General features: G+C 42.1%; 1 protein-coding gene across 3 annotated transcripts in view; it reads left to right on the top strand.

Moving 5' to 3' along the window:
• Window positions 1–27,618, top strand: part of garz (Sec7 domain-containing protein garz) — a 59,648-nt gene that overhangs the window by 16,873 nt on the left and 15,157 nt on the right. For 2 of the 3 annotated variants that reach the window (XM_089581976.1, XM_089581978.1), the window contains exons 12-27: window positions 358–617; window positions 3,217–3,419; window positions 5,239–5,362; window positions 5,751–5,876; window positions 5,977–6,059; window positions 6,138–6,201; window positions 8,094–8,366; window positions 9,308–9,484; window positions 10,883–11,007; window positions 12,269–12,404; window positions 12,764–12,879; window positions 15,645–15,804; window positions 17,702–17,960; window positions 20,581–20,777; window positions 23,640–23,865; window positions 25,834–26,015. In XM_089581976.1, the coding sequence (XP_089438102.1) occupies window positions 358–617; window positions 3,217–3,419; window positions 5,239–5,362; window positions 5,751–5,876; window positions 5,977–6,059; window positions 6,138–6,201; window positions 8,094–8,366; window positions 9,308–9,484; window positions 10,883–11,007; window positions 12,269–12,404; window positions 12,764–12,879; window positions 15,645–15,804; window positions 17,702–17,960; window positions 20,581–20,777; window positions 23,640–23,865; window positions 25,834–26,015 (2,711 nt within the window). The remainder of the gene's footprint in view (window positions 1–357; window positions 618–3,216; window positions 3,420–5,238; window positions 5,363–5,750; window positions 5,877–5,976; window positions 6,060–6,137; window positions 6,202–8,093; window positions 8,367–9,307; window positions 9,485–10,882; window positions 11,008–12,268; window positions 12,405–12,763; window positions 12,880–15,644; window positions 15,805–17,701; window positions 17,961–20,580; window positions 20,778–23,639; window positions 23,866–25,833; window positions 26,016–27,618) is intronic. The other variant, XM_089581977.1, reaches the window with a different exon arrangement.

The raw sequence follows: 27,618 nt of genomic DNA on the forward strand, positions 1-27,618 counted from the left end.
CTTGAAAAAAAAAAAATCTTACACAGTTTACACTCTAGGTCCTGGGAGCATATTGTTTGTGCTTGTGTAAATGTTATGTAATAGTATAACTTGTTGCTTGGCGCTGATAGAGGAACGGGGAAGACAAAGTGAGTTTTGTGTGGGGACGTTAAGAAATAGGTACTAGCAGAGGATGGTGACCAGTCTTTACTCAATACAGATGGTAGGAAAAGGCTTGCCAGGTGCAAAGTATGAATGGGGCATAATGTTGGCTGCACTTAGGCGGGCCAGTTTTCTTTCCTTACCTTTCAGTCTGCACTGGATATAGTGTAGGGGCATGTGTGCTGTAGCTGTGGGCCTTGTCTCCTCTTATGCTAGGATCCCTGTGCCTCCTTGATGGTGACGGTGAAGGCTACCACTGTGAGCCAGCAGCTGTGATGGAGCAGTGCCATGTGGCCCCATTTGGCTACCAGTTGGGCCAGCAGTTGGTCCATAGTCAAGAGGGGGCTCTGCAGAGCCCAATCTCTGGAACGAAGCCTCACTTCAAGAGCTCTGTGTTCATGCGACCCAATCGCAAGTCCATTTCTGAAAACATCCCTTCTCATGAAGAGCTTATGGCCATCAAGCATAAGAAAAAGGTGTGTGCTTATGTGTTCTGTCCCCCCCAAAAATAACTACTTTTTGGCTGCAAATTTTATCTGTTCCTAATCTAAGTTGTAATTTTTAGTCTGCCTTCTTGAGAAGTAGATGAGCTGAAACAAATGTACATTTGTTTCACTCGTAACTTTGCGACAGGCGTGTGATTTCGCAGCAGATAGCAACATGTCAAAGGCAGCATATGGAATCATATCAAAGGGAGTGCAACCAAACATGATACAAGCCAGAAACAGGCAATGGACAAGCGGCATGTTGTGGGCCCATTGCCTTTTGCCTTTTTCTGCTTTGTTGTGTGTTTGGGCGCATTGCTTTTGGTATGATAATTGACGGGTACCAACTCGCCGCTGTGATTATTGTTAAGGGGAGACGTGGGTCTTGAAATGATAAAAAAAAAAATGCGAAAATTTTGATTTCGCAAAAATGGTATATTCGGGATCAATACTCTCTAAAGTTCCTGCCTAAAAAGTTTCAAGGTCAAAATCCGACCTCCAGCTACTAAAAATATTCATATATTTTATGCCTACGGAGCGCGGAAATAGTGAAATGTGGCAGGACTTCGCGCCCGTCGCTTCCTACGACCACGTCCCCAATGGCTGCCATCTTGGTTTTGTTTGAAAGCTGGGCCCCTTCTCCTCTGCCTGGTATCGCTCACTACTGTGAAATATTTTTGGAACGCCGGCATTCCGCTTTCTCACGAAGCCTCTACAATGACCTTCGAATGGCTGGTGCGCGCACTTCAAATGCGATTTTCTCAGCTTCATGTTTTTTTCCAACATGACTAGACTTACGAAAGTTATGTTTTTATGGTGCAATTTCAATTAATCGTATACTGTGGAATTCAGAAAGAACTAAATTGTGGAGCTATGCTATTTTTGTTCGGCTGAGTCAAACATTTCAAATTTTGTGAACCATAATGTCACCTAACTATATTCATAATTATGCTGCTTGGACAAAATTTAATATTTTTATAGGATGATGTACTTCAACAACAATATAATTAGCATAGCTCCAGATGGCAGGTCTTTGGCTACAGCCACATTTCAGTTGAAACCAAGAAATGCAGAAAGAAAGTGTCTTAATTACCTGTAAGAATTTAACTACTAATTAGGCTCCAGTTATTTTTCTATGATACGGGAACTAATGGAGATGTACTGAAACTAATTATATTTTTGAAAACATGAAGAAGAAACACATGTACACACCTAATTTCATTACAATATCTTTGATAAGAAGAATGTTCATTTCAAGACCTGCGTCTCCCCATAACTATATAATCTGATTGCCTCGATGCACATGCTAGAAATGAATACCACCACAAGAGCTTTTATTGCTGAATATACAGATTAGCAAGGTGCAGTGTGACAGTTTGAACAGTTTGTTCTTGTGACATTACAAAACATTACTTTATACGATTTAGTGTTGAAAACTTCACCACAGTGGCTGAGTGGCTATTGTATTGTGCTGCTGAGTAAGAGTTCATTGTTTGAGTATCTGCTTTTGAAGTCTTATTTCAGTTATAATGAGGTTCAAAAACACCAATGTACTAAGGTTTAATGCATGTTAAAGAGTCTTCCTGATGCCCAAAATTTATCTGAAGCCTTCCTCTGCAGTGTGCTTCAAAGCCTTGGTGCAGCTTGGCACATGAAAATTCATTAATTGAATATTAAAAACTAAGTTGCCAGTAATACATTTCTAATATATGTTTGGCAGTGTGATGAGCATGGAAAAAACTTGCCTGGGAAGTGCCTAAACATGTCGTTCTTAGTGCTAGCGTTTTGCATCTTCTGTCTTATGTATTGCCTTTCTGACCAGTCACTTAAACTGTGGCAATATTTACTTTGTTTCTACTTGAATTTTTAAAACAGCTGTAGCAAAATCATTCCTTGTCAAGCTGCCGTGGTGACTCAGCGGTTAGGATTCTCGGCTGCTGACCTGAAAGACACGGGTTCGATCAATCAATCAATCAATCAATCAATTTTATTTCCTTAAAGACCCCTTTTCAGGGGCATTACATAAGGGGTGGGTACAACGTTTGGTGAGACAAAGTAATCATGCGTTATGATGATGACAAAAAGCTGTTAGCTCTGCGTGCGAAGTTCGCGGGACAGGTTATTGTTGCAATGTCAGCGGGAAGGCCATTCCAGTCCGCGGCGGTGCGTGAAAAAAATGAAGCTGCGAAGGTGACTGTGCGTGCACGTGGACGGCTGATCTGGAGTTGATGGAGAGTGCGGTGAGATATGCGTGCCGTAGGGACCATGTAGGGTGCAGGTCGTAGATGTCTGTAAAATAACTTGTGAAATAATAAAAGACTAGATCCCGGCAGAGGCGGTCGCATTTCAGTGGAGTATGAAATGCTAGCGGCCTGTGTACTGGGTGATGTTAGCGCACGTTAAAGAACCCCAGTTAGTCGAAATTATTTGGAGCCTTCCACTACGGCACCCCTCAGAGTCTGTGTCACTTCGCGACATTAAACCCCATAAAACCCTAAAACCAAACCATTTCTTATCATGAAAATTTTTGTTGGCTGCCTTGGAGAAGTTTTACTGAAGTGTCTTTGTTTTGTTTCTCCTGGTTCTCTAGCTTCTGGCATCAGGCACAGAGCACTTCAACAGTCGGCCCAGTAAGGGCATTGAATTCCTTCAGGAGCATGGCTTGCTAAGTGATCCCCTGGACCCCGCTGAGGTGGCTCTGTTCCTAAGGGACAACTCACAGCTGGATAAGAAGAAAATTGGCGAATACATTGCCAATCGCAAAAACCTCAAGGTGCTTGATGCATTTGTCAAGTGAGTTACTGGTCTGCATTTCTGCTTTTATGCGTAGGGCTTGCCCATGTGGGTAGGAGTGGGTGTTCTCAAGAATGATGAACTGCAGTATGGTCTGTTGTGGTTGGTCACATGTGGAAGTATGCATTGTTCAGTGTATGTGTATGAGCATTGTACACATACACCATGAACACTGCATTTTGTACATGGCCCTGCTTTGTTTCTATTTCATTTGTGCCTGGGAAAACTCTAGATGATTCTTAATCTGGTTAGGTTTACCACTCACCTTTGAAATTCAGTTTGCATGATGTATTGGGTCATTTTATTTTTGGATGTGTAATGGATGTTGCTGTCGAAATTTCCGGAGCCCTCCACTACGGCGTCTCTCATAGCCTTAGTCGCTTTGGGACGTTAAACCCTATAAAACCAAACCAACCAAAAGTTTGTCTTAAGCGGATTTTTTAAACATTGAATCCTATCGGAATCCAACCAATGGCCTCGCATTTTTCCACCTTATCCGAGAATTCATCCTAAAGGTATTTTATTGCATTTAGAAAAGTTATTTTGCCGAGTGTGTTTTCCTGTACTTTGCAGCTTATTGTAGCATTTGAAGCCTGTCTTTTGTATTCTGAATTTCACAGTGCGGTGGATAGAAATGCTAAATTACATTTTTAGCAATCACGGACAGTAGTAGTGGGTTTTTTTCACTGCTAGGGTAAGTCTACTAGTGCTGCAGTCATGTCTGTCTGCCCAATATTAGCATGTTGACTTTTGCAGTCAGTCTTATTCAGGCTTGGAACACTTTATAATGTACTGATCATCCTGCATGACTATACTTTTAGTACATAAATGCATAAAAGACATTCATGTTTCAGTGAGGCTTTTTAAGAACAGTCATTGACTTCTTTAGTTTTTGCACTTAGAAAGCCTGTCCCTGTTTTTCTCAACTCTTAATGGGAACACTGTTAGTAGTTGAAATCTGTATTGATGAAAGCCTGTTAGGTGTTGATAAATCCTACTTATTTAAAGTAGTCATTGCTTTTAGCCAGTCATATCATATACAGCTGTTAAAGCTACTGTTTCTTGGTTTTGTGGGCCAAATGGAAGGCCTCTGAATCATGCACACATGCGGTATTGGGCAGGCTGTCTGCTGTTGATGCTTGATAGACAGGCGAGTATGTATACTGCATAGGAATTTCATTTCATTTATTTTCTCCTTAAGGGCCCAAAGGCATTACATAAGGGGAGGCAGGTTAACATGTTTAAAATTTTGATATTGCTTGTTTGTTCTCTTCTGTATCAGTAGGCATTGGTGATATTTGTAGTTTTTTTCTGAGATTAGTGTTTGACTACAAAGGCATCAAAGTACCCTGGCTGGTTTTGTTTGGAAGTGAAAAATACGAAACATAGATAAAGAAGAATACAAAACTTTTTCATCCTTTTGCTGGTAGAGGATGTGAATATGTGCAGTGTATTTTGAATTGTGTTATATTCAAATCTCTGTGGTGTAAAAAGCTCAATGCACAGGCTTCCTTTGCCTATTTTCCAGTAAAAATATAAGCCAGTGAAAATATTCGTAACACATGCTAATATCTTTGTGCCTTTATCTTGTTTATTTCAGTTTTGGTTGTAGTGTTCAGGTTTTGGTAAAAATGACTTAATCCAGATTTTAGATGTCCTTAAAGGTATATTGGAAACAGCCGCCATGCTTAATTCCTAATTTTAGAGTAAGACTGCTCAGCATCTACCTTTGGGGTTGTGCTGTTTTCAGTTCTCTGTCGTCTTATTTTTTGGCTTCCTGACTGGTGTCCCTGGTCTTGTGTTTTTCCTGCCTCCACAGGTCCTTCAACTTTGCAAATACAAGAATTGATGAAGCACTTAGAATGTACCTTGAAACCTTCAGACTTCCTGGTGAAGCACCACTCATTTCCTTGCTGATGGAACACTTTGCAGAACATTGGCATGTGAGGACCATTGCTTGATAGCATGTTTTTTTTTATCTTGCTTGGCTTTTTTCACACGCATTGTTGGTATAAATTTAGTGTGCACTGGAATGAACAGTGAAAGCAGGAAATATATGCATTCCATCATATTTCAAATGGGACTAACACAGATGAATGTCTTTATTGAAGATAAATGGGAATAATTTGGGATGTTTGGTTTAGTAGCAGTACTATTTTGTTGACCTTTGGCTGTCATCACGCACTCTTGCATATGATGTTATCTCAAATTGTCATAGCATTTTCAAATTTCAAAAGACTGCATCTAATCAGCTATTTTAGTCTCAGTTTTGCTTGTTGTGTGCTACATGCTAACGTGCTGTGTTTTTGCTTGGTGCCACTTTTGTTTCAGAAAAGCATGAATGAGCCATTTGTCAACAGTGATGCTGCTTTTACTCTGGCCTATGCTGTGATTATGTTGAACATGGACCAGCACAACCATAATGTGAAGAAACAAAACATCCCAATGACTGTGGAGGTAAGCACTGTTCACTGGGATTGCATTTACTTCTGTTCGAGTGATATTTTTCTTCCACTAGGAAAGTTGAGATACCAGTATTTTCATGTTTGTCTCTTAGGACTTCAAGAAGAATCTGAAAGATGTGAATGGTGGGAAAGACTTTGACAAAGACATGCTGGAAGAGATATACAATGCAATCAAGTGAGCTAGTTTTTTCCAGTTTGATGAAAACTGTCATGTTGCGAGTAGCAGTGAGAATTTGTACTGAATCTCTTGCAGAAATGAAGAGATAGTGATGCCTGCTGAGCAGACTGGACTGGTCAGAGAGAACTATCTCTGGAAAGTGAGTGATTCTTTGGGATTCTGGCTTTTGGTGCCTGTAGTGATACTGCAAATTGTAGCATTGATGATAAGCTTGTCAGAGGTGGGGAAGAAATTCAGAGCAGTATAGACATGCATGATGCACAGCTTTGGAGAAGTGACTTCACTTATTCTTGTATTTTTCGGTATTTCTCTACTTAAATTGGAGGAAAACATAACAGTATACTCACTATTTGAGATGTGCACCTGACTCATAGCGAGAAATGTCGTAGTGCACCAGGCCGCTCCCAGCCATCCAGTTGCATGCTGTGTATGGGTTCAGCAGAGCGCAGGTGTTCATGCCTTGAGATATGTGATGGCAGAGGGCGTCGAATATGCATGTGCATTTTGTTTAAGGCTGCCTCTTCCATCTTTAGGCTGTGTGTTATAATGCTGCTGTTGGGACAGAAAACTTCAGTGCAAGTTGCTGGTCAGAACCAAGTGTGATCCTGGTCAACTTGAAAAATGCATGTGGAAACTATTCATAAAAGCAGCTGTCCAGTTTTCCATGTCTCTGGGGTTTGGGCATATCTGAATACTTTTAAAGGAGTACTACAGGCAACAAATTTTGGTTGTGTATTTTCTTGTTTGTAGTAATGTACAAGACATTAGTACACATGGATCACCATGTAGTATTTGTTTACAGCTGCTAGATAATTTCTTCTCTCCCGCTGTTTCGGTTTCAACAGCTGAACAATGGCTGTGATGTCAAAGTTTAGTATAGCTCACATGAGGCATGAAAAAATTGCAAAGTAATTGCTACTCCTTCATTTGTTGTCATTCTGGCTCTTGAAACAGGCTGGCTTAAGTGTGTACGAATTAAAATGACTTGTAGCATTTTGTAGTGTATAAGGTGGGTTTTTTTTTTTTAAATTATACAATGATGCAACTTATATCCGGTGAAAAATGACGTGTCCCATCACGCTGTCTTTTGATGTGATGAGTAACTGTGTTTGAAAAGAAACTGTGTATAAAAGAGGAAAAACCCAAATTATGATTAAAATGTTATCTTATGGGTAGAATTGCATTATCTCTCTGCAATCAGAGTGAATATGGTGGCGGCGGTGTGCACAGCCGGTCCAGCCATATTCTCAAAAGTTTTGATTTCAGCATCACATTCGTTGGGCTTCATGCGCCCCTTGCGTTGTTGCACAACATGATGCTGCCTGTGAGGTGAGGGAGGTACGATGATAATTGAAGTTGTGTGTGTCGTTGGGTATCCGCTGGAGAATGGGAACCGGGCAGCAGGGAGGCAATTCAGTGCGAGGCAAAAAATTATGTGAGACTAGCGGAAACCCACAAGAGCGCTTCGGTCAATGAAGCCAACAAAAAAGGTTGGCAGCGGGAGGAAGGTGGGCTGGTGAGAGCTCGAGAATTGTCTGCACGGGGAAGCTGTTACAATTGTGTATTTTCGTTGTACTCTCTAAAGATGGATTTCTCAGCATGTTTTAACTTGGATTTCTAGAGGGGGGCGTGACTTATACAGAGATGCGAGTTATAGACAGTAAAATACAGTAGAATGAATTAAAATAGAAGCCTGTATGGACACTTGCAGAGCTTTGTACTCAGAGCTTTAGTTCACCACCTGATTAAAACTTACCTTGTTCTGTACCTCTGCTGGGAGATCTCTACATTACTTAAGTTAGGACACCTTTATTTTAAGCCTTGGCTATTTTGACCACCCTAGACGCATGCTTGTAGTGTTCTTGTTTGTCTCAGTGTTGCCTGCTGTGTAGTCTTTTGACCTTGTTCTATGTGTCCCGTGTATTGTAAGAAATCAAAACATTGTAGCTCAAAAGGCTTTTTTCCAATATTGCATTTTGTTTCCTCCTTGTACAGTAGTTGTGTAAGCATCGGTGTACTGTGTGTGTGCAGGTGCTATTGCGGCGGGGTGCTAGCAAGGCAGGCCGCTTTGTGCACGCACCCAATGGGTTGCTGGACCATGACCTCTTTACCCTGGTCTGGGGCCCTACAGTGGCTGCACTTGCTTCAGTGCTTGATCGTGCACCTTCCGAGTCACTTGTGCTGCAGCGTGCTCTGGGTGGATATCGCAAGTGCGCAATGGTGGCTGCTCACTATGCCATGAGTGATGTGTTTGACAACCTCGTCATCTCCCTCTGCAAGTTTACCTCCCTTAGCACTGCTGAGGTAAGTGCTTCCCCTGCATCGCACTCTCTTGTGGAAGCGAGTGGATAATATTTGTTTTGCTCTCAAAAATTCCTGTTCTGAACATTGCATGAAAAGCAGGTTTGTTATTTCATAAGGTAGCGGGCAGAAAAGATGTCTGTCCTTTCTGAAGGAATAATCACGAGCAAATGAAGCAGTGCGTATAGAACAGTTGTTTCTACCTTTTAAACATTGCACAAAAAGTTAGCATTAATACTCTACATGAGTTATTTCTCACAAGCTCAATATTTCGCGAATTCAGTTGAAGTCACAATGTCGGAATATTTTGCGAGCACTAAATCTCGTGAAGCAGAGGTGATGGGCTCCTCTGCACACCTTTTGCCCAAATTATTTGTGAGGTAAATGTTATGTGATTGGCAAAAATAAGTCGTTTACTGTATGCAGGTTATAATCTAGCTCAAAATTTCTGATCTGGTTCTTGGCAGTTCAGTACCAGGACAGTATGAGCTTTGTGCAGTTGACTGCTGCATTCAGTTCTACAGTGGTGTTGGTGCAAACTGAACTGCAGAAGTGGGCAAGTGTAGCATGTGATGGTAAAATGAGGAGCCAAGCTATGCATTATTCAAATATTCAGCCAGGTCATTTGAAATGGGAGATCCATGATTTAGTTCGAAGACATGCCAAAGATTTGGTGTTTGTGCAGCTAGCATAACAGCTGGGAAAGTTCAGATGATCATCTAGAGAGAGAGAGCATCGTAGAGGTAAACAGATGTGAAGTGACAAAGCATGGTTAAGCTGATGCCAAGCTCCAGTACATAAGTTGGGACTTTGGTCTTGTGGCCCTTGGTATTATATAAAGCTACAGCAATGTCCTTGGTACGGAATTGTTGCATGAGTAGTGATGTTGCTGCAGTGCTCTGGTTTTCTTGCTTTACTGAGTATGTGCACCATGATATGCACAGAGCCCTGAAACCGTGCCTTTAGCGCTGGGCTCCAGCCAGAAGGCTCAGCTGGTTGCCAAGATGGTGTTTGGACTGGCCCAGAGGCATGGCCACATCCTGCGTGATGGCTGGAAGAACCTTGTTGACTGCCTGCTGCAGCTGTACAAGGCCAAGTTGCTGCCTCGAGCTCTAGTCACTGTGAGTGACACCTACAATTTGCCATAGTCTGTCTGGCCCTGCTGTATTTATTATGGACAGTGCTATCGTGCTTGCATTGCTGCATTCTGAATTTGGTAGTTTTCCTATTGATTCAAACTATTTTTCTTTTTGTCCAGGGAAATTGGAAATTACTTTGATTTATACTGTTAGGGCATATTTGTGTCGTCAAACTTACTGACAGGGTGGGTCTGCACACCATGTTTTGTCCGAGTGCAGCCCTGCATTTTTGCCCCAATGCATTATTTTAGGTTGCCGTATTTTAGGTTCTCTGTTCATGGCTCCACTCCCATCAGTTGTTCCACCTCAGTGCATTCCAAAAGCTTCTCTCCAACATTATCTTGCTCTGCCACCCAATGGCACTGCCTTCACTTTGCCTTCGTGAAATGCTGGTGCTTAGAGAGCTTAAGCCCTGATACTGCCTCCTTTCTGCTGTGTGAAGCCTGACATGTCTTCCGCAAACGATTTCCGTGTGGTACTGGATGCCTGTTTTGAATGGCTGCTGACTGTTTGCAAAACAGTGCTATTAGTGTTAAGGAGGCTGGTGGCATAGTAATTTTGTTGTGTCAGCATTCAACACATTTTCTTAGTCCTGATTCCTAGCCCTGTTGTTTGGAAATGAAGTGTTCTGTACCATGATTACGCTAGAGAAGAGGTATCCGCCTTCAAAAAAGGATGCTAATGCCTCCTTCATACACATCCAGATGAAAAGAAAGTAATTTTTACCTGCCATATTGTCTGGTTTTGTGGACTGAGCATTATATATCATTGCTATGATGTGTATTCATCCATTATATATAATGCGACGTTTTTTGTGAGGGAATGGACTGCCAATGATGTTTTATCTGTTCTTTATGGCATTCAGCCACAGAATAGGACCACAAACCTAATTTTTGGTTTAGGAAATTGTATGTTCAAAACTAATCATATTGCTTGTTTTCCTACTTAACTACTTGCATCTAACTTTATGGCATACGTAAGTAAGTGCATTTGCTTGCCAAACATTGTTTATGTTGAAATCTGCATCTCATAATTAATTTGGTTAGTTCTCTAATATCGAAATTCTGAATTGTAGCTCATCCCACTTTGTACACGTGAGCCATAGGGCAGATACAGACGTGAATTTGCATGAAGTTTCTAGTATTTTAACAAACTGCAGTTCAGATGATCTTTGTGGAGAAAGAACTCATGGAAACCTTTGGAAAAGGCCTACGTTTCCTAATTTGAAAGTGTGAGCTGCAATATTTGCTTGTATTTTTACGTTTTAGGTTTTTAAAAATTTTGCTATAATGCTACATTGCCCACAAAGATGTTGGGCTGTGTTATGAGAAGAGCTTATTAGCAGTGGTGACAGGTATTATCAACTTTGCCTTTTATTAGGCTGAGGACTTTGTCGACCCGTCTGGAGAAGTTTCTTTGGTTCGAGCTGAAGAAGGCCCAAGCACTGGCCCTGGTCAACAGCAGTTCAACATCTTCAACTCATTTTACATGTACCTGACCGACAGGTGAGGCTCTCTGCCTTTGGAGACTGCATTCTAAAAAGATGTGCTTGCTTTAGCCATACTAAAATTTCTTGCTTTCAGCACAATATAAATAGTACCATGGTTTGTTGTGCAAAAGAAGATAAATTGATTCTACAGTAATGAATTTTTGCATTCTGAGGCTGCACTCATGTATGACATGGGCCTTAGTGGAGTGCTGTGAACAAGTTTCATCAAGTTGGTGTGCTTTAACGTGCTCCAGAATCTTAATATGTGGGTGTTTGTGCACTTAGCCTCCATTGAATTATGGCTACCACTGTTGGGATCAAATTTTCAAGCTAGTGTTCGTAATCTAAATTCGATACCAACTGAACCATTGGGGCTTTTTATAAAAAATGTAAAGTCATGCTGAGCAACAAACTGCAGGAGAATATACGTACAGCGTCTTGAATTGGCATATGTTTTATGCAGTTTTTGTTTTTTGGCTGTGAACATCAGCACTGCTATATTCTTACAGTGAACAACTGACTGGTTGAATCATTAAACATGGGATAGCCATCTTCTTCGGCTCTGCATGTTGTGCTTTCCTCTGGTTTTGTTGTGTGGTTATGATTAGTGTGAATAAAAAGGAATGAGTACAAATTTATGGTTTCAGACGGCATGCTATGAGCTTCAGTCAGCTGGGGCATACTGAAAGGGTGGTGGTTTACTGTGTGGCTCACTAAAGGCACTTGTCGTTGATCTTTTGTATTGGTATAGAATTCAAGTTGTGGCAATGATAGTTGTAACCACGACTCTGGGGCAGCAGTTGTATAGTGCATCTGTGGCACCCTTTTCTCCTGCTAAAGCGGCTGCCTTGTGGTATTTGTGTACATGTGGTACGTGTCATGCAAGATCTTTCATTACTATGCTATGAAATGAGTGACCTTTTACAGTTTCTTTCCTCCCTGTTTTCCATGACGGGGTCATTTATTTTTTGCACAGAATGTTTCGTAAGTTGTGGTTTGCTGTGTACAAATGAGTTCTTGTCGGTTGTAAAAAAATTTAATTTTATGTAATGAAAATTGGCTTGCTTTCCTGATAGTAGAAGGGCTCGATTATGCTGCATAGTCTTATATTTATTTACGCATTTTCTTCGTGAAAAAATTAACCACCAAAACAGTGATTTTCTTTTTTAACTTTGTTAACAAGTGCAGTGTGCGTAGCATGGGGTTTTAAGAGTGAGATGCTTGGTTGCTGTTGGGGGTGTGATAAAGTAAGTACCAGCATCTTCCCTGTCTTGCAGCAGCCAGCGTGGGCCAAACCCAGAGGACCTACGTGCTCGTGAAGCAGCCCTTACATGTGTAGCCAACTGCCAACCAGAGCTTTTGGTATCTGAATCAAAATTTCTTCGTGAAGATGCATTACAGGAACTGGTCAAGGTAGGTAAATATTTGTGGCAAATATAATACATTTCATTGCTAAAAGTGTATGCTGCCTCAAATAAATGTTCAGGGTGGAGCATAGCCTCAACTCATTCGAAGCTAGAGATCAGGCTTATTTACTTTTGCAGACTGGTTCTGGTTCACACCAGCAGTTTTGGCAAGACGTAGTGTACTTGTAAGCTGGGGTTATTTGTAGCTGATTGTTGGTGACCAGAGCTCTGCAGGCCATTTTGATTGTGCCTAGTGGACTCGGTTATGTAGACCTGTTGTGTTAATGAAGTTCGTATTTTATTAGCTTAATGTTGAGTGTTTCCCCATTGCTCATTTTCTCTGTTTCTCGTCATTTTTTCTTGTAGGCTCTGATCTATACATGCCACGGCCCAGAGAGCCACTCATCTATGTCTGGCGGTTATGATGAGCATTCAACAGTGTTCCTTCTGGAGCTGCTGATCAAGGTTGTGTTGCAAAACAAGTGCGTATATCCAAAAATTATCACAAGGGATTTGAATTTGATTTAATTCTATACCTGAAAGCTTTGGGTAAGAAACTAGAACTCTTCGCATGAATTTACAGTAACTTTTTTTTTGTAATGTGGACTTCTTTATTGCAAATTTTATTTCTTATTTTCAAAATTTGTGGAATGGTAAGATTGCTAATGCCATGAATTAATGAGACAGTAACTTATTAATATGCTGTGTAATTTGCACTCCTTCCTGTCTGTTTGGCACATTCTGCACACACGCACAGTCTACAGAAGTGGCAGTATGCTTTCATGTTTTCTCGTTGATATTGGAGTTTCCTGAATTAATAAAAAAAAAAATAGCTGGACTAGGCTGCAGGAAAATTGGTTTTTAAGGAAAGGAAATGGTGCAGTAATTGTCTCACACCTTAGTGAACACTTGAACCACGCCGTAAGGGAAGGGAGGAAGGTGAGAGTGAAAGAAGAAAGAGAGAAAGATGTGCCGTAGTGGACGGCCCCAGAATAATTTCGACCACCTGGGAATTTTTAACAAGCACTGACATCGCACAGCACACGGGGAGCGCCTTTGCGTTTCGCCTCCATCAAAATGCGGCCGTGCCTAGTTAAAACATTAGGTGAGAACCCGCCATGTCCCTCCATTCTCTCCCCCTTCTTTCCTGTTCTTCTTTACTTTCTTCTTTGTCTTCATATTTCTCTCCATTTTATTTCTCTCTCAGCAGTGGTGTGCTTCCATTTGCTCCCCCTTCTTCTCTTCTTCTTCTCTCTCTCTCTTTGCTTGGTTCTTGGTTTGGTTTGGCACCGATCTGCTTTGTCACCAAGTCAAGCCTAGGGCTTAGCACTATCAGCTGATCCAAGAGGTGTGGTGTGACTAAGCTGCATGGGTTCATCTGGGTTGAAGGATTACTGGTTGTGCTGCTTTAGTACACAAAATAAATTGTTTTTTTGTCATGCAGCACTTTGTTTTTATTGCTATGCCATCCTTGTTGAGTGGTGATCTGAGGTAGCAATGGTAACACTGCCTAGCTTCTCCTTCCCATTGTGGTGCAGCTTGTTGGTATCGGAAATGGCTTATAGTGCACACGATGCAGAAAGTGTTTCATGTGGTGTCCAAGTTTTGACAACTAATGTTACTACATTGGCATGGTGCCCTGAACATTGGTGTGCACTTTGTATAAGGTGACAGGTACAGGCGTGTTACGCATGTGCACTTCATTGTCGGTAGCAACTCGAGAAAGAAGAAACATTAGGAAGGGCAAATGCTTCCAAAGGGGGTCCTACAACCAGTGGCGATGACCATGATGTCGCAGTCAACTGCCTTGCGACATCCTTGCACCTGCTTGCGTGGCATGGCAGGTGCTAGCAGGTGCAAGGCAATTGACTGCAAATCATGACAGCAGGTCATCGCCATTGGTTGCAGGGCCTCCTTTGAGGGGAATTGCCACTACACTCATGAGGCACATTTTACTATAGTTGTGGTGTTAAGTTGAAGTGGCACCTACTTTTAAGGCGGAAGCCTTTAATGCCGCATCGTTGTAAGCAGAAGTTGTCGACAGAAAATGTCACGCTTTTCAGTTGGTCGAAACGGTCGTGACGTCACAGGGCGCCAATTTCAAACGCCAATTGTACTTTGGCTTCTAACCATGCAACCAATTAAAGGGATTGTATAGTGATTCTCCAAGTTAGTGGGACTTACTTAACCAATTAGCCTGATTAACCTTCCTGGTCAGACCAGATAAATAAATAAAACCGAGTAAGAAATTGGCCGAGCTCGGGAATCGAACCCCGGTCTCCGGAGTGCAAGACGAGCACGCTACCACTCCGCCATGCCCGCTCGATGGCTTGGAATGAACAAAGGCGCGTCTAGTGAATACGGTGTCTTCGTTCACTCCCATCTTCTTCCCTTCCCGTTACGGCGAGGTTTAGGTGACCATCGAGATATGAGACGCTGATACATTTGCTTTCCTCAAAAACCAATTTACCGACGAGCAAGGCGTAGAGCCTTTCCTCAAAAAGCGTTGCATTCAAAGGGCAACGCATTGCGCCGAACGGGTGGTGGCGTTCCGTGGACCGCCTGGCAGCGCTACAACAGGCTGTCGCGTTCCACTTGTAAAGGCGAAGCTAAAGCGTCACTAATTGGCAGTTAATTAATGCACTAACAGAATGTAAAGTGAACAATCGCGTAGCAGAATGCAGCACTCAGGCTTTCGCCTTTCTCCACTTTAGCCGCTAAAGTTCCTCGTAATTTTAAGACTGTTGAGGTCTTGGAGACAATAATTTGTGGGGTCCTTTCTTCCAGAGTAATAGGAAATTACTGGATGCATGCAGAGATTCCACTTGCGCCTTAAATCTGTATAATTCTACATATCAAATAATTGAAAATATGTTGCCATTTTCTCTGAATATTGTTTAACTGGGTTCCAGCATATATATTAGTAGTTTTTTTTTTTTTTTTCGGAAATAAATAATGTGAAGCATGATTTATTTCCAGCTGTTATTTATTGTTTGCGTAATCAGTGCTTGAAGCATACTCTGATATGTCCCCCTTTTAACTTTGGGAACCGTGATCTCGTTTTATTATCTCGGAGGTGATTGTTGCCAACTTTGAAATGGCAAGCAAAGGCATAAAGATTTGGAATCTTTGTTTAACCTGGCAGCCAGCATTGCTGTTGTGTCCATGAGGTTCTGTGGAAAGCCTTGGACAGAGCTCCTAAGCAGGGCGTAAAGGAGGTGTACATCCTGCATGTGCTGCCTTGCAGGGATCGTGTCGGGCCCATCTGGACTGCTGTGAGGGACCATCTGTATACCCTGGTCATGGGTGCAAGTGCCAGCGACTATCGGTTTCTGCTGGAGCGTGCAGTCGTCGGCATCTTGCGCTTGGCCATCAGGTTGATTCGTCGCGAGGAGATGACTTCTCAGGTGAGCAGTTGTCTCGTTACAGGGCAATGCTTGGCCATAAGCATGGTGATACTTCACTGCTCATTGAACTGTTGTAACCATTTTATTTAATGGGGGATGTGGCAGCGGAAAATAAAATGGCAAACTTGGTCAAAATTTTCTGTTCCTCAGTTAATTTTTTTCGTTATGCTTGGGTCTTCATCAGTCACTTGACGAAAACTATAATGAAATACAGTATTTATACTCGATTTTAACGCGCCATCGATTGTAGCGTGCTCCTGCTTTTCAAGGCCAGAAGAAAAAGTGCAATGACTTCGACTGTAATGTACTTGTACTTGATTGTAACGCTCATGTCATTTTAGATTATTTTTTCTGGAAAAAAGATGTGCATTAGAATCGAGTAAATACGATGCACAGCACAAATTCATAAATTTTTTTTTTATGTTAGCCATTGAAATTTGTGAGCAAATCACGCTTCTGATGGACCCAGCAGATCAGAAATTCTGCAGGTTTCCGAGGACAGAGCACCACCATATTAGTATCGTCATGAAGAGAGATAAGATAAAAGCTTCCATCAGTTGCAATGCTGCACTTCTCTGACTGAAAGGAAAAGTATACGAGATGATAAACAAAGCAAACACAGTTCTGAATAAACTTTAAGATTGATTTTCTCATCTTTTACATTTCTTACAGTTGCTGTAATTCATCCCTGCGGGGTTTCATAACTAGTGACAGTAGAATGATTCTGTTTGTTGCACATGACTCCTGAGGCATTGAAGAGTGCAATAAAGCTCCTAATTTCTCTATACATTCTGGTAATAGTTTTTGAAATTGGTTTTTGTAAAAACAGTTGTCATATAAATATGCATTGTATATTTTAACTTTTATATTATTTTTAAAATTACTAGGCATCTTTAAAAAAATAGCTACTAGCTTTATTGCACACAACAAACCTTTGCGAACATGCTGATATCCAAAACATGCACTTTCTCCTTAATTATTTATCGCCCAAGGGATGAATTTATGAGGGTATTAATTGTACTTACTCAACAAGTATAGCAGCTAGCTTGAAATAACTGTGCGAAACTTTCTTACACTTCACGCTAAAATAATGAAAATAGCTTTAGTTGACGTATCCCCTGTTCAACTGAAAGCATGGAGCCACATAATGGTATCACCAGATATATAATGAAGCCTTTTGCTTTGTTATTATGAGCTGATGCTTTGGCTCTGTCAATATTTAATATATTTAAGTGGCTTCATTTAATACAAACCTGCTTAATTAGAACAGATTTTTGGTTGCCTATGAGTTTGAATTACAGTTGAATGGATGTGTGCTAAGCAGTAGCGCTAGGGACTCGGAGCCTATGACCATGAAGAGCTTTGCACCACAGTTCTCTGCATTCTGTTGTTGCTGTTAGTGTTCCTGTGAAGCTGGGTGCAGTTAGAATGGGTCACTTCAGATGACAATTCTGTCAAAGCCACAGTATTTTGCAATATACCTTGCTGCTGGTGGGTGGGTAGGTGATTTTTCTTGCAGAGGCTCTTCAGAGCAACACATCACAAGAGGTGCTACGGCCAAAACTAGCAGGCCTTTCAAATTAGAGCTGTATTTAAATGAGCCCAAAAACAGGGAGTGTTTGTCATTTTATCAAGCATTCTGTCTAAATTTCAGTGCACCAGGTGTTTGGGCTGTTGTACAGAAAAGCTCGAATGCCTGCCAGCAAACATTGTCAGGAAGAGCCATGCTTCTCCGCTCTTTCACACCGGAGGAAACCTTGTTGTAACGCTGCCGGTGGCAGGGAAATTAGTGTACCTATTCTGAGTACTGGGTGTTTCTACCAGTGCTTGCCTGATTTGAGTCCTGTGATGAAGTCATGATATGACTGACAGTTGCATGGCGCCCTGGTGCTTGCAGGTGTTGGGGTCTCTGCAGCTGCTACTGCTGTTGCGGCCAGCTACGCTCCAGCAGGTGTGCGGCCAGGTGGCGTGTGCCCTGCAGGAGCTGCTGCGCACCAGTGCAACATGTGTGCAGGCTCCCTCAGACTGGGCCACCCTGTTTGTGCTGATGGCGTGCGCAGGTGCTGGTCTCAAGCCTCAAGCAGCTCATGCCCTTCACCGGCCACCAGCTTTCCACCGCTCTATGACTTCAGTGGCTGACACCACTACCACGTCAGGTGGGCAGAATGGTGTGCACTTGCTCGTGTAAAGCGGCTAAAGATGCACTAGGCAGCACGCTGTTCTTATGCTTGGGCTTGGTTTTGGAACCATTTTCACAGTATATTAGAAGCAAATTACAAAACAACTTGCCAAAATAGTTACTTTTTTTTACTTTATTTACTTATTTATTTACATATACATACTGTCAGTGGCGAACAAGACAGTTCGTACGGAAGCAGTGGAATGAGACGATCTTAATTGAGGGACATAAAATACTAGTGCACTTGATTTTCACTTCGCTGGGGCAAAGACCAGTGCATGGAAGTGCTAATGGATGCTGCCTGTATTTTTTCTTCAGCGCCTAATGTTTTTGTGTTCTGGTTTTCGCGTAAGTTATCTTGGTCGAGTTTCATTTGACACTGGTAATACATATTCCAGTGTAGTCATACAACAGGCAGGTGGGATCAACAAGGTCAAGTGTAACTACTACTAGTACTGTATAATGACAAAAAAATAATGCTCAAAAGTCAGAGATGACAGACCAAAGAAGTTTTTAAAAAGTGCACGAAGTGCTGAATAGCACTGACAAAATCAAAATATTTTCAGTGCAAAAGAAAACAAGCATAGCATATATGACAACAGCTATAACAACAGTGATATCCAAAAAATTAAACAGGACGAAGCAGATGACAAAACATGAAGAAGTTACTCTGTCAACAGAAGTGATTCTAGTACATCTTCAAACTTTTTCACGGAATCATTTCGGGACATGGCACTGGGTAGGGCACTCCATTTATCGTTTGAAAAAAGAAAGAATGCTCATATGTAGATATGTAATACATCAACAAGATTTGAGCATGACGATGCGTGGATATGTGACACGGAAAGGTTTCATGTAATGTTGCATGTTGATTTTCAGTATAGTTTGTTTTGAGCGCCTTACAAAATGCCATCCTTGTTACCTTCCCTTATATTTCCAGGTAGAGAATTTTGTTGACATGCTTAATATTAAATGGGGACTGGGTTGATCTCTATTTTAAAAAAAAATAAATTAACTGCACGCCTTTGTAGCACTTCTCATTTGTATTTGTCTGTAATGGAAAAGGGGTCCAGTATAAAAATTTTTGGTTGGACATACATTTTAAATGCGAGGTGTTTTATATCGTTTGGTGCTATTTTGAACTTGTGCCTCAAGAAACCAAGTTTTTACATTGCTGGTGCATAAATAGGTTTAGGGTTTATTGGGGTTTAACGTCCCAAAGTGGCTCAGGCTATGAGGGACGCCGTAGTGACGGGCTGTGGAAATTCCGACCTCCAGGGGTTTTTTAATATGCACTGACATTGCACAGTACACGGGCCTCTAGAATTTTACCTCCATCGGCACTCTTGGCTGTTGATGCGGAGCTGATGTTTAGGGTCATCTGGTCATTACAGTCTTCTTAACTATTATACAGTGTACAAAATGTTGAATATTAACATCAGGTTCAATAATGGTTATGTTGTCCACATATATTGAAAATATGCAGCTGTTCTTGAGGGCGGTGTGTTAGTTTCAGACATTATTAATTTTTTCCTTGAACAGACAGTAGATAAATAACTTCTTGGCAAAAAATCATTCTTGACAAATGAAAATATTGTGCTAAGCATAAGAAATGCAATGTGAGAAGCCTATTTTGGGTAGAACAGTTATGCATAGTGATTTAATAGCATATCAAAGTTGAATTTTCAAAGTTAACCACCACTCTTGTGAACTATGTCGAGTGGCATCATAAAAATGTGCATGCAGAATTAGCAACTGTGAAATTTAATGTTCAAATTATTCAAGTGGTGATACTGTGCCAAGGGCAAAAAACGTTTGCCAGCATCGCTGCAGTAATTCTTGTTGGAGTGTGCTAGCATTTCATGCACTCATTGTTGAGTTTATAGTGGGGCAAAACCATTACACGAGAGCAAAGTGTTCTACAGCTTGTCAAAGATACACCAGGTGGGACAGCATTTCACCGGATTCCATAGAAGTTCAAAAGGGACAGGAGTGGTGTGCCGTGTACTTTGCAACCGAAGTTGCTGCTTCTGATGTATTTCATGGGCCTCCATAGCTTTTGTGAGCGCAGGTACGATGGCTCTAAAGTGTTGGTTTTCCTACTTGTATAAAAGACCTTTGGTGCCATGAAACCACAAAATCAGTGCCCTGTATGACTACTTTAGGTCATTGTGTAATGTAAATAATGGTTACATGCTTTTGGGGGGGGGAGGCTAGCTCGGAATCCTGCCTGATTTGAATATTCCTTGTGACAGGCTTTGGAATAACGAAATTGTAGTGTGTGTTCACCATTCTCTCTTGAATAAATATTGTTTCTTCTGAGAGGAATATGCGTCTGAACTCATGGTTTTTTACTGGCTTTACATATTCATTTACTCAGTGTTCTGCAGGTTTTATGTTGGAATGTTTGCTGATTTTATTGCTACAGCATGCGTAACTTTATTGCCCTTTCTGTCAAATATTTTTTAATGTTATGCTCTGCTGCATGCTCATAATTTATGATTAATTTTTGATAAGAAGCGTGATGTTCAGACACAAAACAGTTGCTGGTGTAAGGTTTTTCTCAAGGCTGTTGTACCTTTTGAATTTCTCTACAGTGGGTGCCCAGTCTGACAGTGAGCTGTCACGGGCAGTTCATGGACGTCAGGAGGGCTCTATTGACCGTGGTTACACGTCGGACAGTGAGCTGTACCAGCACCAGTCAGCTAATGGGGATGCTGCTCGTGTACCCAGTTCCTGCCAAGATGATTGTCCTAAGGGTGCGATGGACTCATCGGCCGGCGGTTGGATATTGGTGAGCTACTATATATCTGTAATTTGGGTGCTTGGAAACATATTCCCTCACGAGGACAGGGCACAACCATTCATGTGAAGTCTTGAGTCTTGAGTGAAAAAGTCTGTAATGAAAAGGTGAAAAGTCTGAGAGTTTTTTTTTTCCATTGTGAGACCAGGCACATTAAGCTATAATGTCCTTTAACTCGACAGCTTGTCATTTTTAATCCTTATTTTGTGCATGATAGCTTTCTTGTGTTTGAGAGGTCTACTTTCAAAAGCATCAGTGTAGACGAAGTTGGAGAGTCATTTAATTTTGATCTGCTTTACTGAGTTGTGGAACTAGGCTGTATTGAACGAAAGCCAGTCATGCATTCTAAAATGAAAATGAAATGTGCAGGCTTTGGGCAACTATTAGGAAGCTGGCTGTTTGTAAAAAAAAGGACCCTCATCTTATTGACTCGCTGGTTAATTTTATTTGGGCACAGCTTCCATCTATGAAGGCTTTTTTTTTTTTTCATATTGTGACCTACAGGGAAATATTACTTTGTAAGCTGAGGTGAACTGAAAAAAAATTTGGTAGAGACACTTAAGACTGCTTGCGCGTGGGAATGCGAAAGCAGTACTGTCCCTGGATGCATTGATGCTCACCCGCCCATACACACGCACATATGACACCACCACAGAGCACTGTATGATGAACAGTTGCATCACAGTTTTGATACAAAAGTCTGGGAAGGCATACAAATGAAGGTGCGTATGTCATCGGTTTGAATCCCTATCGCAAGCTAGCCTCCAACTTGACTAGCACATGTAGGCTATATGCAATGATGACACTACCCAGAATTCTGTACGACAAACGGTTGTGGCACAATTTTGGTACAAATTTTAGGAAAACTGGTGTCACATGGAGGTCTGCCAGTGGTGAAGGAATGTATATAGATGAATGACATGTATAGGATTGTCAAGTGGCGGTGCTCGGCTTTCTGGGTGCGTCATGCGGCCGCTTGATGACGTCACCCTATTTTTCTTGCCATCGCTGGGATTTTTTGTACAATCTGCAAGTGAACACTTGCAGATTATAAGTTCAGTAATGAGTGTAAAAGAACTTAGACTGATTAGCAGACACAATTTTAAATGTTTTTGGTAGCAGTAGCTGTAGTAATTAGGTAATTTGAGTTTCAGATTTCATATCGACCTAGGTAGTATGCGCTTCTTATGTCTGTCATTGTTTATTTTGTTGCAAGTTGTTGTGCTGGGCAAAACAGATATTAATCATCTTGCTGTCCATGTCAGCTTTGCTGAATCCTTGTTTGGATTCAGTGTACGTGCAGTGGCTCTATTTTTTATTTTAACAAAATGCATTCTGCTTAGGACTTTTGCAGGGTGTGGCCCAATGTTTGCACCTAGTACAGTGATAAATGTTCTGTTTCACTGTGCTGTACTTTACTCAAGGTAAAAGTAACAGTAATGTTGTTCACAAGCAAAAAAGTGTTGTCTGCAATCGTAAATATTGTGAGAGTAGCTTGTAGAGTTTCTTCTTCCATTCTCTGCTTGATGATTCGTTATCGCCTGCTAAGCAAAAAGGCCGTGGATTATGGTAAAAGTGTCGCTATCACTGGTTTTGATAAAGCTGGCACAAACTAGTAATAACTTTGTACATTGTTTCATTATGTCTGGATTGTGGAAAGATAACGCAGAATGCTAAACAATGGTGTTTGCCAGTGTGTGTGTTTTTAAAGCGTATGTTTAAATTTGTGATGGAAGCCTTAGGGCCATCTATCTGCTAGTAGGAACTCTGGCCTTTGTGCAGATACGCCAGGTACAGCCTTGGTCAAGAGTCTGAGCCACATGTTTTTTTTTTTGAACCGCATACTAGAGCATTTATGGCGCCCCTAAAGAACACACTGTTTGAAAGGGGATGGTGACAGTCCTCCTTAGTCTACAGTCATTTAGAAATTAAGGGGAACCATAAGTGGCCAACTACATGGCTGAAAAGCAGACTATGGGGCCTGAAGACTTTTGACCGTAGCTGTACATGTAAACTTGCATCAGCAATGGCCACTTTTGAGAACAGCTTCAGGAATGCAGCACTTCCCTGTTTGTGTGCTGCAAAGAGAAAACAGAATTGCATTTCTTATTGTCACCGCAGGCACTCACACAGTTGATAAAGAACATTTCATTACTTATGCCACTGACTCATGGCACGGACCTTGCTCAACATGTAATGTAGGGATTAAGCCCTTTAATTCCCAGTGTCATGAATTCACGAATTAGCAAAGTATGCAATGCGGCCGCTGCGGTGGCTCAGGGATTATGGTGCTCGGCTGCTGACCCTAAACACGCGGGTTCGATCCTGGCTGCGGCAGCCGAATTTCGATGGAGGCAAAATTCTATGGACCCGTGTACTGTGCGATGTCAGTGCACGTTAAAGAGCGCCAGGTGGTCGAAATTTCCGGAGCCCTTCTCTACGGCATCCCTCATAGCCTGAGTTGCTTTGGGACATTAAACCCCCATAAACCAAACCTGCAAATAGATCGGCTGTGCATATAGGATCAGCCCCCACATTTCGCATGGTAATTTTTGTAAACAAAGGTTGACTTATAGGCGGCAATATATGGTACATTGTGGAGGAAACATTCCTCAGCTTTTTGATTGTTGTCTATCAATACCATGAGTTCTCCTGTCAGCCTGCACATTTTTGTGTGTATTGAAATCTAAGTCTGTATTGTTTAACTGCAATAAAGCGCATGTCTCTCATAGTGAAGTTCGTACAAAGCTTGCCTGGGAACATGTATAAATAAACATTTGGAAATTCTGAGATTGATGGTAGCTTCTGGCCCAGTTTTCCTGACTTCTGGCTTGCATTGCTGTCCTGTGGCAGGTCAGCGGTGGGGGTGCCGAAGAAGAGCGCAGCCAGAGCGCTGCCCCCGTGAACCAGTTCTCCATCAGCCTGGCCTGTGATTTACTCCCCCATGACCCATTTGCTTTGGCCAAGTGCTGCGAGTGCTTGGCCTTTCTGGTGCGTGATCTGGCCCACATCACTCCAAGCAACCTGCACGGCTGCATCCAGTGCATACGTGTTTTTGTCGAGGCTAGTCTGCATGGAGGTAGGTCCTCTGCAGCAGTAGTCTGCCTAGTAATTGAGCGGTGTGCATCTGTCTTCTAGCTGCTTATTTCGTGAAATTTAGAGGACTATTTTTGTGAATGTGTCTGTTGCATTGCAGTGTTTTTAAAAGCAATCTGTGCACTCAGTCAAGGTAAATTCACTGATAAGACGAACAATGTGAGAAAATTTGGCTCGTTTCCCATAGACTCGACGTAAAAGTAACCGCGTAAGACTAACTGTTTTCATTTCATATGTTCTTCGGTTAAGACAAAATTTCGCAACAGTCATGAACTACAGTGATTCCATCAGCGGTACTTACGGAGCAACCGCACGGCACTCACCGTCTAGGCAAACACGTAGGGGGTACGTGAATATTCAAATCTTCAAATTGTTTTAAAATATTGTTTACTATTCGATTTGCATTGCACTTTCACTGTTTTAAATATTTGAGACTCTAAAAGCATCAGAAATTACGAATTTCTTGCTGATCTAAATTCGCGGCATTTCCATCTTGCACTTCACTGCATTGTGCTACGATGCATTTGACAGCTAGCTGTGAACTTGACTGACAGCGATCTTCTCATTTTAGATCACTGCAATAAGAGACAGGCTCAGCTTATGCGGGATAGCAGAAGGGGTGAAGTTGCGGTCCATGTGCGCTGCTGCGCTTGTTTCGTGGTGACCTCTCTAATCATTCTCAATTTTTTCTAAGTTAGAATCTAGAAGCTGGATATTTTGGGTCAGAGAGGAAAAGAAAAAGGCATACAATAGAAACGCCGGGCTCGTAGTCGGTCTGTGCAACTGCACCGTGCACTTCGGCATCTTGCGGCATGGTTTCGTTTTCGCGTCTTCAGTTTGCGACAGTGTTTGAGCCCATCACAGGGCTTGAAGTTTGGCAAAAGTGATCCGCAAACGTTAAGTGGTATTCGTGTTGTTGTGAACGCTATGTTTGGGTCGGGATTCCACAACCGGCACTTTGTCTTCAGGCATCGCGAGACTGCGTGGAAGGGGGGGGTCCCGCTTGCGTTGCAGCTCAGGTTACTGCTTTTGATTCTCTTCGCGAGCCGTCTTGTTGAGATACAGCATTGACGCAGCCTTAGACAGCATCGCAGCACTCTTTTACATGGCTTAGAAATTGGACATAATCAGGTATATGCGTCTTGTGTGTGTCACTTGCGGCGAACAGAAAGACGTGTGGTGCACCTGCTCATGGAGGGTAACGGCTGCGTAGTAGAACTGAGATGGGCAGATTAAAAAAAACAAGACAAAAACAATCATGATTTCAGGTTCTGTACAGCAAAGCTAAGCCAGCTGGACACATTTGTGGTGCTCATAGTCGGGGGAGAACAGAAAACAGAAAAAAATTGGCTGATGGTTTAGCATTGCTAAGCATGAAATATTGTATGAAAGCATGGTTTTTTCAGGTGGGCACCATCACCACGTACCTCAAAGTGTGATTGAGGTGTCCACTTATCCAAGGAGTCACTTATGGCCCTTCCTTTTTCCAAAATCAGCAGAGTCTACAACATTATCAATGCCAATGCCAATGAACCGAGTGAACGCCGGCGGCCTTTTGCTCCAGTGCCACGTTTCTGCCACAGTTAAAACTGTTAAAACTGCAAAGGTACAGAACAGGCATGTGGCATTGTGTTGCTTTTAAAAGCTAGTATGCTTATATTAGCATATTACAGGAATGAAGTTCAGTGTAGAGTGGTTTTTCAGCACTTATTCTTGTCATCTCCATGGCTCCTGACTGGCTTTTTTTTTTCTTCTTTCAATTTTGCATAATTGGCCCTGACACTGCTCTTCACATGTGTAGCTGTTTTCTCTTTTTTTAAGTGATTCTCCACAGACTGTGTGTTCTATATTTAATTTCATACTGGGGAAATTGTTGTTTCTTTTCTTGAGTCTGTGTGGCAGGTACATTGAATGTTTGAGTAAATGCGTCTGTGTGCTGTTTCCGTCACAGGAAACAACTGGGCAAAGAGAAACGCGAAGCCGCGAGAGACCAAACGAATGACCAAGGGGCAGGCGAGGCGCAGGGAAGAGGCCCTGCACCGCAGGAGCCAGCAGCACAGTCTTGGTTATGAGGCTGATGATGAGGACCGCTTGGAGGGAGCACCTTCTGAGTATCAGCATGTGTCACTTCAGGTTAGTTTCTGTGTAAAAATTCCTTCTGCGAGAGTGAATTTCTAGATACTGGTTTTTATAAGGTATAAAGCTTGGCATTTCTTTAGCATGAGTGGTTTGAGGATCTGCCTCGTATGCGAGAGACATGAGGTTTTATACCCAGTGCTGCTGGGTGCCCACTGGCTTTTCAGTGGGTACAAGCTTTCCCCTGGCCTGCTGGTGCTTGGCTTCTCGGTGGTGAAAAGCATGGGAAAATGGGTCTTTGGTCCCACCTCATGCAGGCCAAGCATGTTAGCCATGATGCCTTTTGACCAAGCTGGCCTTGTGCCATTAAAATTAAATCATCTTTATTGTCATTTGGTATTTATTGATCCCTTGTCAGAGTTGCCCCAGAATTGCCTAGTTTTTTTTTTTTTGTTGCTTTGTCAGCTTGAGATGACTCGTGCATTATAGTTTAAATTCCTGGGCCGCCATGGTGGCTCAGTGGTTATGGTGCTCAGCTGCTGACCCGAAAGACCGCGGGTTCAATCTCTGCCATGGCGGTCGAATTTCGATGGAGGCGAAATTCTAGAGACCTGTGTACTGTGCGATGTCAGTGCACATTAATGCACCCACTGCAGGGTCCCTCTTAGCCTGAGTAGCTTTGGGACTTTAAACCCCATAAACTAGTTTAAATTCACCTCAGTTTCATAACAACTTTTGAAAGTTTTGGGTGGCCTCTTTTTGTCCTTATTTATTTCAAAGCTGTATAGCTGAAGTAGCATGCTTATTTAATACAGCCCTTCTGTTTCCTCCTGTGTGGCATAGTTCACTGAGAAAAGAGCACCTGGTATAAAAGGTAAGAAAGTGACTAAACTGAGGCATTCTTACACATGGGTTGGGTAATCAGAATTAATACGATTTCCCGGTTCATACACTCAAAATTGTGAATAATAGAAATGTCCCATAGAGTTACTGTTTTTCTTCTGGTTAGTACGTTCCCGGATGATATGATTTTTCTGTAAATAAGTTCATAATTTCACCAAATTGTGATCATAAGATATGTTTATTGACCAACCGAAGCTGCGCTAACAATGTATGGGCCGAGCGGTGCAAAGGCGGTCAGCTACCAGGACAGCTTCTCCGCAATGATGCGCGAACATACAAGAGGGCAGAGCCGGGGGCACACGATGCGACGAGCAGAAGCAGAGTGGCTGTCAGCTGCCAGAATGACTGCACCGCAGTGTGTGTGATGGAGCAAAGCATCTGAAAATGACTGTGGTGACACTGAAGGTGCTCTACTATGGCACTCTTTCACTCCCACCTTCCTCCTTTCCCTTATGGCACGGTTCAAGTGTCCACCCAGATTTGAGACAATTACTGCGGCATTTACTTTCCTCAAAAACCAATTTTCACTGATGAGATCTCAGATAATTTGTCCTTACTGTCACCTGACGGGATAAATTGAGAATTTTCATTCATGCTAAGGACAACACAAATGCAGATAGAACTCCGGAGCCCTCCACTACGGCGTCTCTCATAGCCTCAGTCGCTTTGGGACGTTAAACCCCACAAAACACAACAAACAAACAAATGCAGATAGACGTTGATAAGTGCGAGGAACGCTCTTCAGATCTTGTGCCAA

The sequence above is a fragment of the Amblyomma mixtum genome, chromosome 3 (assembly GCF_055824585.1).
Source record: "Amblyomma mixtum isolate Tamu chromosome 3, ASM5582458v1, whole genome shotgun sequence".
Classification (NCBI taxonomy): domain Eukaryota; kingdom Metazoa; phylum Arthropoda; class Arachnida; order Ixodida; family Ixodidae; genus Amblyomma; species Amblyomma mixtum.